Source organism: Lycorma delicatula, chromosome 3 (genome assembly GCF_047948215.1).
Source record: "Lycorma delicatula isolate Av1 chromosome 3, ASM4794821v1, whole genome shotgun sequence".
Classification (NCBI taxonomy): domain Eukaryota; kingdom Metazoa; phylum Arthropoda; class Insecta; order Hemiptera; family Fulgoridae; genus Lycorma; species Lycorma delicatula.
In genome coordinates, this window is record NC_134457.1 from 212,474,499 (window position 1) to 212,489,419 (window position 14,921).

Sequence of the window (14,921 nt, forward strand, 5' to 3'; positions counted from 1 at the left end):
ATAAATAAATTACTGCTGAATTCGAACTATGGCTCTCCAAAGTGTGTTATATTTTTAAATATTGAATTATGTTTACCTAAATATTTTTAAATGTCCATGTAAATGTACTTTGAATATCAGAATACAGGCTATTTATTGTTAAGTATCAAGAGACCAACACTAAGCAATGGAAAAGAAAAATACCTTCAAATAATGTTTATAGAGACAATTTAATTTATAATTTTAAAAATATCTCGATTAAATTATTTGGAAAAATTATAACATAACCTCCAGAGAAACTTTCTCTATAAAATAAAAAAGGGCCATTAAAATTGGTAATTTTTATGGTACAAGTAAGGTTTAAGCACCCAAAAAAATGGTTTTAATCCAGACCATCCTAGTTCTAAAAAATGCTTAAAAATCATAGGAAACGCAATAGTGTTCTTTCAGTGAAGTCCAACATAAAGTGATTACTAGTTGTCTACTGCTAGTGCAGTTATTTGCATAAATTAGTTTTATATGCATATTTATAGATTAATACTGCTAATTTAGTTTTAGTAAAGGAACTTGGTAATCAAACAGTTAATTCATTTAATTTTATTGTTAATCATCAAACAGAAATATTAAATAAATAAAATTGGTTCATAATAAAATAATAATCTTTACTAAAAATAACAAATAAATCTTTATAAATATATATATATATATATATATATATATATATGTTAATCGACATGTTAAATATATATTCAGAAACTTCAGGTTTACATAATTAATAATCAATTAAAGACTGTTTCTATACAAGAAAACTATGATCAAACTGTAAATAAGAATATGTTTTTCACAGGTCAAAAAATACTGTATTGTGTAACATGAAAATAGTTTTGTTGTCTAGAATGAAACAAATTAATATTTTTTAAGCTGAGGTTGCAAGTTTGTTAACATAGAAGAGCATGGGGAAATGTTCAGTTTTAAGTTTCTATAAATGAGTTAGATTTACCAACACTAACAAATATCTGACACCTTATTTTTGTATCTTGAATAATTATTTATCCAGAATACCTTATTATTACACTTATTAGTTTTTCATTAAAGCAACTTTAACATAACTTAGATATAAATCATACCTAATAAAAGAATTCTTGGTAATAACTGACACTATTAAAATAATATTGTTTAGTTAATTTTCAACATTATGTTCCTGAATGCAAATACTCAGGGAGTTCATGTGTCTCAAACGAAATTTTATCAGTTAGGCCATCTCCCTGAAAAATTCATAAAAAATAAGGAAAATAGCTATTCTAGTTATTTAAAACAGGTGTTCCTGTGAACATACTAAGGCCACACATCATTACATTTTCTGATCACATTTATTTCTGATTTTCCTAGAACTGTTACACGACTTGTTTTTTATACCGAAGTACAATTATACTGACTTCTAGTGACACGGAGTTCACTACTTGTCAAATGATAAATGAATAATTCTAATTAATTTACCAATGTCTGATCTGTAATATACTGCATGTACTATTAACAACAGTGTTTAGAACTGCGGCTTGAACAGTAATAATATTCCTAATAATATAATTTTAAACGTGAATGGTATGACTATTTAAAGTTTCCTAACATTGCTTGTTTTTTGAATACGGTGTAACTATTAAATAAGAAGACTAATGCTGCTACAGTAGAACTGCACATGCACTAAATTCATATGACTGATAGCTGTGTTGCATGAAGCCTTCTTTTCCGATTGTTGCCACTCCGGTTTCTCTAGACATATTAGTCTGGTCATGGCCTTCGTTTGGATAACATTTGTTCTTTTGTTTTACAAAAAAAATGATAAATGTTTTATTAGAGCAAAGAATTGTGAAATTTCATATGAAACTTGGAAAAACCACTATTGAAACTTTTCTTTTATTAAAAAAAGTATATGGCAATGAATGTTTATCATGTGCGTGGGTTTTTGAGTGGTTTAAATGTTTCCAACATGCCAGAGAAGACATTGAAGATTATGTTTGCCTGGGTCGCCCTTCTACAATAAAAACGGATAAAAATATTGAAAAAATTGGTAATCTGATTCAATCTGACCGTCAGTTAACTATTCTTGTCTTTATTCAAGGTCCTTGCTCAACTCCATGAAAAAATAAGAAAAAAACAACCTGAATTGTGGAAGAACAAGTCATGGGTTCTTCATCAGGGCAACACAAGCTCACACTGCATTGTTTGTTAAGATGTTTCTAGCCAAGTATAACATCCCAGTGTTAGACCATGTGCTTTATTCACCTGACCTGGCACCATGTGATTTTTATCTGTTCTCCAACGTCAAATCTGCATTAAAAGGAACAAGATTTTAGACCGTTGAAGATGTGAAAGAAAAAGTGACACGCGTCATGAAAGAGCTCACGGAACAAGACTTCCAGCAGAATGGAAAATTCGCATGGAGTATTGTAGGAATAGAGGAGGGGTGTATATTGAAGGCGATAATAACTAAATATGTATAAATTTAAAATAAAATATTTTACAGCATTAGTCTCATTATTTAATGGCCACACCTCATATCTTCACAATTTGGTAAAATTATTTATCAATTATTCATTTTCATACCTCTGTATTATTTCAATCCCTGTTTTAAAAATTACATTCAACTATGATTTCAGGTAGGCAAATATCTTACTGATCAACACTTCACAACATATTAATCCACCCATGTTCTGTATTGTTTTTTAATGTTTGCAAGTACTCTGAATGTGCAACACTTTAAAAAATTCCTTACTTTGTATTCATCTACTTAAAAATTTATTAAAAGAAACTTAATTCTATTCTAATGTAGTTCTTTGCTGCAACTCAAGAGCTGATGGCAGCTTTGTGTTCATTATCAGTATGAATAGTGTAAAGAACTTGTGCTGAAGCTAATCAAAGTACTGCATCTAACAGTGAAGTGGACTAACCTCTGTTTGAATCATGAAATTCTAATAAAAAGTTGGGTAACTACAGAATTATTGCATTATTTTAATTTATGCGATAAATTAATTTACTATTAATTGTGTTATTATGGTGATATGAAAATTTATCAAATTTGTCAAGTGAAGACAAGCTATTATTTATTGTACCCATATATTTTTTTAGTAACCCTGAATTTTTTAATATCTTTAGTTACTTGTGTAACAGCAATCAGGATTGTTTATTATGGTTAAAAATATTGAAGTAATTTAAATAAAGCTAAAGATATTTGAAAAATAGATTAAAGAAATGTTTAATAGTGCGTTTTCCCACTGCATCAGAGAATTTAATTTCATTTTTCTCATTGTGATTTCTATTTTATAAAATAATATTAATTTTATACTCATTTTTTAACAAATGCTCATTTATAACAATATTACATGATCTATAATACCACAGTAAAATGGAAATAAATCAGAACAGTGGAAAAAGTAAATAAAATAATAAAAGGACTGATATTCACAGCTATTTAATATTACATGCAATAGATTACAGAATGATTTTAGAAGACTACATACAGAAATAATTTTAAAAACATGTTATATTTAAAAATAAATCTAAAAATTTAATAGTTAGTTAGTTGACAGTTAAGTTAAAAGAAATTTTTGTTTGTTAATTTGGTAATGCATTAACATTAATTTTTGGATATATATATATATATATATATATACTTGTTTGTCAAAAGATCAGATTTAAAAAAAAAAAATTTATCTATTTTATTTGTTATTATTGTTATTATTATTATTTTTTTTAATTATCTTACCTTCTTATATAAAAAAGAAATAATAACTTTGTGCAACAAAATTTGTCACTTATATTAAAGTATAAAGTAAGATTACAATGTAACTTTTTATCTGTTGTATAATTAAAAATCATTTCTGCAAGAACAGAACAGAACATGCTGCAAGAACAGAACTCTGCAGCATGTAGTTCGTATTCTTTTGCATGAATGTGTACTTCCTGATTGTAATAAATAAAAATGGCAAAAAATTCCAAATGAATATACTGAAATTGTTATTATGTTTGGTCAACATATAATAAATGACCAAAATATAAAGTAAAACTATAAACCAAACCTGACTTTTAACTAAAAATGTCACAATTTCTTTTTCAACTGATAAATTTGAAGATGATGTTAATACTGAAATGGATCGTTTACTCAAATTAATTTTATACTTGTTTAATATCATGATATAGCACTTTTAACTTATAAATCATTTTTATACAATACAATTAGTGGTAATTCTTGAAACAGTTACATAAAAGACAACTAGCTGAGAAATATTCCTCATTGAGTTAGAAACATATTTTTCAATAAACTTTATAACAAAATATTTTTAAGTGTAGAAGAATTTAAGTTGAAGTCAAAAGTGAATTAAACTTATACAACTAAAATATTAAATAATTAACAAACAAAAAAATATATATAATTTATTGTTTTAAATAAGTGTAACTTTTATTGAAGATAAGTAAATAAGGTATTTCATATAACAAAAAACGGGAGACAAACTCTTGCACTGTGACCCTTTTAGCACATACCAATTATATAGTTGATTAAACAAGCAAACAGCTAGATTAATATGGTAAAAATGTTATCTTAACCACATGCAAAGAAATATATGTACTTCAATGTTTTTTATATGAATTTTTCCCAGATTTCCTGGAGTTAGGCATCTAGGATTTGGTGGGAATACTGTGACCAGATGACCTTCCTGATGCTAACTTTCCATGGAGAATGTTATGGAAAGTTTTGATGAGTGAAAAATGCAAATCAGTGGTATTTGAATGGGATTTAAACCCAAAATTTCCATGAAAGCCAATGACACTTATATTTAATATTAAACTACTAACCCAAGGAAAATTCCATTCACCTTCAAATATAGAATTATTGATAAGATAATATTGTTTAAAAAATGTTGTGGTGGAAGATGACCCATATAAGAATATACTATGTAACTGCTTATATAGACATGTAAACAAAAAACAAAGTGATTTTTTTTTTTTTGTTACACAAAAATGGAAAATTTATATTTTTAAATTAAACTTTGTTTAACTGTATAAAATTCCTTTCAAATATTTTTTAATGGATTAATTTCATCTAACATGCTGTGATACCTAAAAAATTAAAATTATTCACAAATTCAATTTTTCTACTATCAGATCACATTAAAAAAAAAAACATTTTAAATTGATATATATGCAAAATCTATTTTGTAATAGTTAAATCTAAAAGAAAAAATAAATATTTTTCAATTAACAGTTTATCAAACAATCAATTATCATTTAGATGTATAAAATGTCCTCTTAAGTCATTCTGAGACTGAGTTTTAGATAATAATGTACAACACCAGTTTCTTTTATATTTACTTTATTAATGTATTATTCAGAAAATCATAGTATCATTTAAACATTTTATTTACTTCATTCTTTTACACTACATTATAAATAACAAAACGTATGCTGTAAAAAAAAAATACAAAGAAGAATGTATGTTCACTAATAATTATGTCTGAATTCAAAATTAATTAAACTATTTTGTATTTTAACTAATATTAGTAATACAGAAATAATCCTACAGCGGTTTTACATCAGTCACATCCTAAATCCATTCTAAGTTCTTCTCTGTTATATAGAATTGATGCTCATTCTTCTATTAAATAAAAGTAGTTTGTAACTTTTGTAGAAAATCTTAAAGTTAAGTGCCTGCAGCAGCTTTACAAACCTCCCATTTTAAACAAAGTTATGATTTTTGTTATATTTTCATTGTATCACTGAACTGATGTAATCAGGTAGAAAATTAAGTCAGCTTTAATGTGAAAATATATATTTAAACAATCTGTATGCAAGAAGTAATGAAATTAAAGAGAAAAACAAAAGCAAGAAAATTCTTGATCCCTAGTAACAGAAATATTAACAACAAAATTAACCAAGAAAATCTATAACAGTCACTCTTTGTTAAGTAGATAAATAAATATTTTATTCTCACTTACATAATTATACTCATGGATAAGCAAGATGAAATAATGCTGATATTTTTATAAAAAATAATAAATGTCATTAGACACTTTCTAAAGTCATCTATGATTCAGTTTTATTTTCAGTAGTATCGCAAATGGCACTGTTATTAGTGGCACTCATTTTAAATTGTTAAAATTGTATTAGTCTTTATTACATGCTAAACTACTGATTAAGTGGTAAATTATTTATCTTGTGAATAAATAGTTAAATAATATATTTGATCTATGTTGGATCTGTCAACATTCTGTGGTTCTTTTTTAATGTTGTCTGTAAATTCTGCATTGTTCAGTTACAGTGAGTTTTCTGTTATATTGAGTTCATTACTTCTTTGAGCTATAAAGCTAAAAAATAATGCTTGTATGTGTTCTTTGTATTTTGTGGGTGAATGTGCACCATTTAGTTTACTTGAAGCATTTAGTGCATTTTGTTTATGTACTCCTGTGTTATAATGTTTGTTGCTGAATGTAAATATAAGAGTATTATGTTGTGGATATTATATCATGTGCATTATGTTTGTGATTGTGAATCCAATAATACCATCTTTTCTGAAAATGTTGGTAATATCTATACATTTTTGCTGATGTATGATAATGTTATGGTTTTTTTATTAGGTTTATTTCTGTTTTTGTTTTTTTGGTTTTATAGAACAATTTGTCTATAAGTAAAGATGTATATACATAACTAGTACTAGGTGTCTTAACATACTAAACAGGTCTCTTAACCGCATAGAAAAGTCATCATTTATAGTCCTAGTGAGGTTTCTATTGGAAAAATCCAGTGGAAGCACATTTACAGCAGTTTGAAAGTTAGGAGATGCAATTTGTTTCTATAAAAACATAAATTATGCATTTTGTAAATCATATTAGTAACAGGAAGTAATAACTCCACAGATATTAAAGAAATCACCTATTTGTCTTGAAAATTTTGTTTAATAACGGTATATTAAATTATATTATTGTGTGTGTGTGAATTTAATATTAAACAGATTAGTATGAACTTAATCTGTATCTTGCATGATCTTATTTGAATTTGAGATATTGTATTACATGAAATATTATTTGTAAATCTTTTTTAAAACAGATGTAGCTAAACCCAGAAAGTTGTAAGTAAATAAATGAAAAATCAAAGTTGTATTACAAAATGCAAAATCATTAACCTAAAAAGAGAAACAGTTAAAGACCACATTTATAATAGTAAGACCTCATCATCATATCAATGCTGGTTTTATAAAAAAAATGTTTTTAAATTAAAATTCTAAATAAATTGGTGGTAGAACTTTGAAATGGACCAGTAAATGACAATAGAAGAACAATAAAAGCCATTTTTTATAGGCCAAATTATTGGGCAGTTTAATGAAAAACTAGTTCTGTTGACTAGTTTCATGAATTGGGTATTATTTTATATATTAGGAATAAAAGAATATTTAAATTATTTTTTGTAGTAATATACAGCAAGTTAAGATAATTGTAAATATAAACAAATGGAAAATTATAATTTTTAATTTTCTATATATTGACTACATGATTCATATTTATGAGCTTCAAATAATGATCTGACATTGGTTTTTGTATCCTGAAAACTGCTTTGACATTTTAATTTAATTCAAATGTTATATAAATTAACTTGATGCATTTGTAATGTAGATTGACAGAACTTACTGGTAGTAAAAAAGATATACCAGTGGGATGGAATACTTATGCACATGCCAATTTGTTGTATAATTAGTAAGCATATCATGATGTGTTCATCCTTTGTGGTTGCATTTTGGACTTAAAATCTATTTGATTCCAATGAATTGAAGGAATTAAACAGATTCCTTTTCATACTTTCTAGTGATAACCAGATATATCTTCCTTTTTTGAGGTTTTTAAGTAGGATTATTGTAATCATTTGTATACATAGAGCAAAATTTTAAAAGCCTACTACAACATTCTATCTCATACTACCAACCATTTTCGTTCTTATCCTTCTCCTACTGTGATATTCCAGTTTTCATTAAATAATTGTCATGTCCTTTTACATATTTTATTAAATCGTCTATTTCTTCTTATAATCTTTCTATCTTCTCATTTTCTATTGAAAAGATTGGTATATAAATAAACCTGTACTATTGTATGGTTAGGCTTTGAATCTAGCCTGACTAAAATAATTCTCTCTATGATGTTTCTATTAATCTTTTTATCCTTCTTTCTTATTCATTATTATCTCTACTCCTGCATTTCCTTTTTTGACTTTGATAAATCTTATTCATCTTTTTGCCGAATCTCACTAATTTCTACTGTACTTCTAACCTACCCATTTTTTATTTTAAATTATAAAGTATATTATTCTTATTTATGCTATTCTATGATTCAATGTCTTGTTTTATTATACTCTCTGATCACTTCCTCCTGAGCAGTCCCTGTAGAGAACTGATTGGGGGATTATTTTATTTCCGGAATATTTTATCCAAGAGGATACCATCATATTGATTTTATAAAAAAAGGAAAAATGAGGAAAAGCATTTTCTCAAAGAGATACAGCTGTAGTTTCCCATTGCTTTTAGCTGCTCAGTACTTAATGCCTAAAAATATTTTAGCTTTAGTCAGTCAGGCCTCAACAACATCAATTAGTGGTGCTCTGAATGACTACTGAAAGGATGCTGCCCCCTTTTAGGAATTATTCCTTTTTCTGTTCTCTCCACACATACAAATCTATTATGATTGCACCTACAGTGGTACAACTATGACACAGTTTCTATGTGATACTTGCCTCTGTCATAGTGTCCTTATTAGTTTTTTGGTATTTATTAGGTGAACTGTTTCCCCCTTAAACAGTATTCCCCCATACCTCAGACTGCTTCTGAAGCTAAATATTAAATACTCATGCATACCTCAGACTCGAAGCTAAATATTAAACTAATGGTCTTTCCCTTTAGCCAGATTCGAAAACACTGATAATGTAATTCAATTATATGGAAAATTTTGACAAATGTAACTTTTTTAATTTCATAGTATATATGTGATTCTTAAAAACAAATGTGATTTATAAAAATTCATAATGGAGGTACAAAGTCTAAAGGACCTTCCAACAGGCTAAAGGGTCCTTTCAGTAGTAATTCAAACCATCAACTAATTAATGCTGACGAGGCCTAAACGACAACTTTAAAGACTAACATATTTTTAGCCTTTAAGTACTGTGCAGTTAAACAATCCTCCCTCTCTTAGGACCATTGAAAATATAATATTAAATGGAAAAATATCACATGAATCAATGAAAAAGGAAATATTATCCTTTCATTTTGGTGTTCAGATGCACTCACTGCTTTGAACAATACTGTATAATTTATAAATACAACAATTTTCAATATATTTATTTACTAAGTATATATATATTTTTATTCAACAAGTAAAATGTTAAATTTTATTTGAATAAAAATTCAACAAGTTTCAAATATATTCCTAATATTGATTATACACAAAGATTAATTTTCAAAATATGAAAATTGGTAGATAGTGTAACACATGATTTATAAAATAGTTTTACCTTTTCAACATTTTTAGGTTGAAAATATCGCCAACCAACTTCTAAATAAATGTCTTAAAAAAAACTTCCTTTTAAATCTACTTATCTAGCAAAGTCAACAAGCTTTCCTGGATTAGATTCGCAAAACCTTCAATCCCAATTTGTGATTTCATTAATCACCTGACAAACAGCTGTTTTTACACTCACAGTACCAATTTTATTAATATAGCATAACTCATACCATATTATTGAATGTTAAATAGTCTAATATAAAATATGAAAAAATAAAATGATCCAGAAAACAAGGAAAGCCATTTCAACCTCAGTTCCTGGATCAGGAATGATAATTTCTTGGTACTAGTAGCTTTCATATAACAAAATAACTTTAAATTTCCTTTAAACACTAATTAAATATTTTTAACTTATTACAACTATATATTTAAATTCAATTTCAATTTCATTCGTAATCACAATTGCAATAAACAGTTATTGTAAAATAAGTTGGGTGTTAAAAGTGATGGAAAAATGTTCAAATAAGCACTGCAAGAGTAAACAAGCTTATCTATCCCATTATTACTTAACAAAAATCACTTTTTCAATTCAATTATATTTTTTCTATTCATGAAATTATTGTATCAATAAATATGTGGCATTCATGTCAATAGATGTATATATTTTTTTTGTAATATGCATTTTTAAAGTAAATTTTAATATACAAATTCTAATCTCAAATAATTAAAAATAAATATCTGTTGAGGTTAAACTGAAATACCTAACAACTGAAAGGACTTGTATTTTATCAATGAATACTTGATTATAAAGAAATATTGCTTTTATGGCTTATATCTCTAAATCCACTCATGTGTATATAAAAAAATATTACCACAAGGGGTTTTTTCTTTAATTACAAGTAGAAAAACCCTTAATGTGTATGATACAAAGTTTAAAAGGTATGAGATCTAATTTAAAAGGTACTCATGAATTATACAAAATATATAATATTCCCATGAGGTACCTATATAATTGACAACCACAGAAATAAACTGTGCAGTATCAGTAATGCTTTATAATGTAGAAAGTTTAAGAGATTATTTTAACTGTATTTTTCTATAATTAGAGCAATGGATGAAAAATACTTCATGTTTAATAACACTGTTAACAGCATCAATATGAAAGCTATTTTTATTATAAATTTTTAAGCAATGGCGGCTTGTAGCTAAAATTGGTGGGGATGCTGCTTCAGAAAATTTTTTTCTAGGCCTTTTCAATGGTTAAAGTTTTCTGTAAAATAAAAGAACTGAAAAAATATGAATCAAATAGAATAGCTGTAAGCAAGATATAATCTAATTCTACACTTTATCCCGTCAAGAATATGGTACACAGTTTTTAAGCACATTGTGCATAAAAACCGTATTCGGTTTAACTGAATAAATAATAAAATGTCAATACAGATAATATTCTTTAGTATTATTAGATAATAACTTAATAAAATGCCCACTTAAAACCACTATAGTCCATTGGTGCTTAATTTAAATTTCTATGTACACAGAAACAAATACATAATTAGTTTTTTTACTAATTACCTTCTCTTTCATCCTTCCAGCGTGTTTTTGAGCAGATTTGGCCCTCCCCCTTGCAGTCTTGTGTGCAGCTTCGTATATGCGCATACGCACAACAGCCACACACCACACCACTGGAACTGTGAAACGCACAGTTCCATACAAAGATTTTTGTATCTTTTTCATAAATTGGTGAATGGCTACTGACATTTAGCTTAAGGATTATATATATTGTACAAGTATAAAGAAAGGATTAAAGAAAAAAGGACTCATTAAGTTAAATGTTATCAATAAAATCAAATGGAAATAGGAGGTGCTGCAGTTCCACAATGCCTATACACAAGCCGCCACTGTTTTTAGGTGTATGTTGTATATATATATATATATAATGAGTGTGTTTGTTGTTGTTTTTATCTCATCCATTGTATATCAGACTGATGTAAAAAATAATCTAATGAAGATGTAGATAAATAAACCAAATTGAAATCTATGTATTAATCATTAATCTAACTACAAAGATATATGAATATAAATTGTCATTAATTATTTGAACATTAAATATACCAGAATGACTAGATGCTAGAATGTAAGAGTAGCATGTAAATTAATACTGTTTAGTGCTGCAAGTATAGACATTTCATCCTGTCTAATGTTTTCTTGTTTGTTATAAAAGGATTATAAATTATTATTGTATAAAGTTCAGAATAAATTAAAAAAATATTTTTATTAAAGTTATTATTAATTACAGTTATAAAAAAATGTTAAGCAATTAAAATCAACTTATTATAACTAGCATAAATGACATGGTGTTGTGAATAAAAAAAAAACATCTAATTTAATGAATATTTCATACTATTCTTACCTCCCATGCTTGAACCATTTTATACAATACTCTATATCTTGATCTTTTATAATCAGTGATTTTCAATATTTTTTCATTACTAGAAATTCCCTGAAAATATGAAACAATAGAAAAGAAACCATAAAGATTTACATATTCAAAATAAATACAGCATTTTAAAAGAATAAATTAAATGTTTACAAAAAAATTAATTAAAAAAAACAGCAAGTAAGTGATTTATAACAATTAAACTATTGAGTGAGTTAAAAGCAACTTCAATAAATGCTAATAAGAAAACTTTCTGTTATGTTAATAACAGAAAATATGATTATTAAACAAAGAAAATTTTTACTATTTCATACTTGATACATATCAGAGGAAGTGTATTAACTGTCACCTATATACCCTGTTGCATTCTTGGCAGTGTTTTGAATTCACTTTTTTCCCAATAAAGTTTTGTTCTAATTTATAAAATCAACTGAGTTTTCTATCAACATCTTGAGACAGTTCACATCATTTGAATTTGAATTAAATATTATATCTTTTAACAATTCCTCTGAATGAAAAATATCAAGCGAACAAATCATATGAACAATGATAATTGTCCTCTCCATTCAGGAAAAGTTTAATTGAAGTGGTATGTTACTTGAAGAGTACACTGAAGAGAACAGCCAATATCAAATACAGGCTTGCCTAATAGCTCAGAAATTATAACGTCTCGACATATGAATCACCTGTCACACTTCAGTCAAAGAAATAAGATTCCAACATTCCTTTTTTTGCAATCCACACCAACATGAATTTCAGATATGTTAAGTTCCTTCTGCAGAAATACGTAAGGATTTTCATCAGCTGAATAAACACAATACAACTAGTTATAGAGCTACATTATTGTGGAGCATCTTCAGCATCTCTAATGTTTTCAGGTATTACATTCAGCTTACACTAATGTTGACAAAATCAACAGTAGGGAATTAGGAAATTTCAATTCTTCATAGACGGAAAAATAATCATTATTATTTGTTCACTAACACTGAAACATAAAAAACTAGTTCTTTTTCTTTTATTATTTAAATGTCGTTATTTTCAGCAGAGATACAAAAATGAATCGAACAATAATTGTATAGTAATTATATCAGTTGATTAATACAAACTACAAAACCAAAATTTCCCATCTAGTATAGAATTTAGATCCGCATATGAAGAAAAATGACTGACAACTCACTGTGTAAATTACGAAGATAAAAATGTATAACATTCTGTTTTAAAAGATGAATTTGTTGTACTAAAAAACTACAAACATTATCTTGAAAGTATTACAAAAACTATAAATTTTCTTATGCACAACCTTTGAGCTTATTTGGTAAATTATTCATCTAAATAAATAAAAACATATACTTTACCGACTTGATTGAAACTTGATCTTCTTTCACATTTAATAACTTGCTCATAAATGTTATTAGCTGTTTATTTGCATCCTGGTAATTTGTAGCAGTTACACTAAATGTTGCATATCTTTTGTCTATATCTGTAACAATCCAATAGTGTTTAATAGGAGGTTTTTTTTATACGTAAACACATAACACATAACATAATGAATCAGATCAGGTAGCACAAAAAACTATACCCAGCTACATAACCATAATATAATTTTACCTGATGATATTTGTAAGTATAATAATTATTAAATAATTAAAACTGCTGAAATCATTTAAATGTTTAATTCACCCTAATATGTAAATTTTTGCTTGAGAAGCCTTTCATCCTACTCAGTAGAACAGTGTTTTAACTACTAATTCATATGTATTAACATTAAGTTAAGGAAAATATTTGATGTGTTCATTCCTGCAAAATCAATAAGTTATTATTTAATGAAAAAATGACAAGCAAATAGTTTTGCACAAAAAAGAGAAACAACCAACTGTACTTCCACCTGAACCTGTTACCATCATAGTGAACTAATATCAAGACATCAACACAGCAATACCACGGCAATCAAAATCAAACTGTGTTTGAGTTATCAAACACTTATTTTATTATAGTTGGTGAATAAAATAAGATGCCTGGATCTCAGCTGTTATTATTTTTAACTAATACTTTAAAAAACTAATGCATATATAAATTAAAGTCTAATCAGTTTACACTATTTTTACTAAGAACTTGTTTAAACAGCAAAAAATATCACTTATATTAAAAAAAAAAAAAAATGGTTTTTTCACCCTTTTTTGAATATAAGATTTCTGAGCTCTTTAACTTCAACAAATCAATTCTGTTAAATAATTTAAAATATCCACTGATAAATACAAACACACATATTTTTAAATATTTTACAGACCAGTTTTATGGAAGTACTAAGTTTGGAAATTAGATGTACCCGAAAAAGGGTATAAAACAATGTTTTTCTGTAAATATAGATGATACATTTTTTGTTATTTAAAGAAGTTCTTAAAAAAATAGTATGTACCAGAATAAATTTTAATTTGGTGTATCTTGTGGTGTTTTAATACTTACTGGATATGACCATGTAAAATCTCAAGCACAGTTGTCTTGTTTTATTAGACAATGTGTAGGATAATTACTTAATTAGATGAACGATAATTTGCGTTCAGAGAAAGATTGCTACAGGAGCAATCTTAACTCTCAGATTAGTCTTGAAAGATAGGCAGAGGAAAGCAAAAGTTAAATACTATTTAATAATAACAAATAGAATAAAAATTTTAGTACTAAAAAATGAAATACAGAAAAAAAGGGATATATTTTGGATATTATACAAGGATCAGCTAATTACAATTACACTGTAAAATCAAGAAAAGGTTTTTGAAAAACACGGGAAAGAAGAGAAATAATTATATGGTTTATCCTTTTCCTTTTTTTAAATAACAATAAAACATTTTAAAGCAGTGTAATTAGCCAAGTAGATAAAATGTTAAGATCTTGATAATGCTCTTTTAATTGAAACTGAATGTAAATTAAAAGAAACACTGAATAATATTGACTGATTAATAGGAGAGAAATTTAAT

At 26.6% G+C, this 14,921-nt stretch overlaps 1 protein-coding gene across 6 annotated transcripts in view; it reads right to left on the bottom strand.

Annotated features, from left to right (window-relative positions):
• The window catches only part of LOC142321084 (uncharacterized), a 38,682-nt gene that overhangs the window by 12,523 nt on the left and 11,238 nt on the right, over positions 1–14,921 (bottom strand). For 3 of the 6 annotated variants that reach the window (XM_075359086.1, XM_075359084.1, XM_075359080.1), the window contains exons 3-4: positions 13,305–13,429; positions 11,923–12,012 (exon numbers count right to left, since the gene is read on the bottom strand). In XM_075359086.1, the coding sequence (XP_075215201.1) occupies positions 11,923–12,012; positions 13,305–13,429 (215 nt within the window). The other 3 variants (XM_075359083.1, XM_075359085.1, XM_075359081.1) reach the window with 3 other exon arrangements.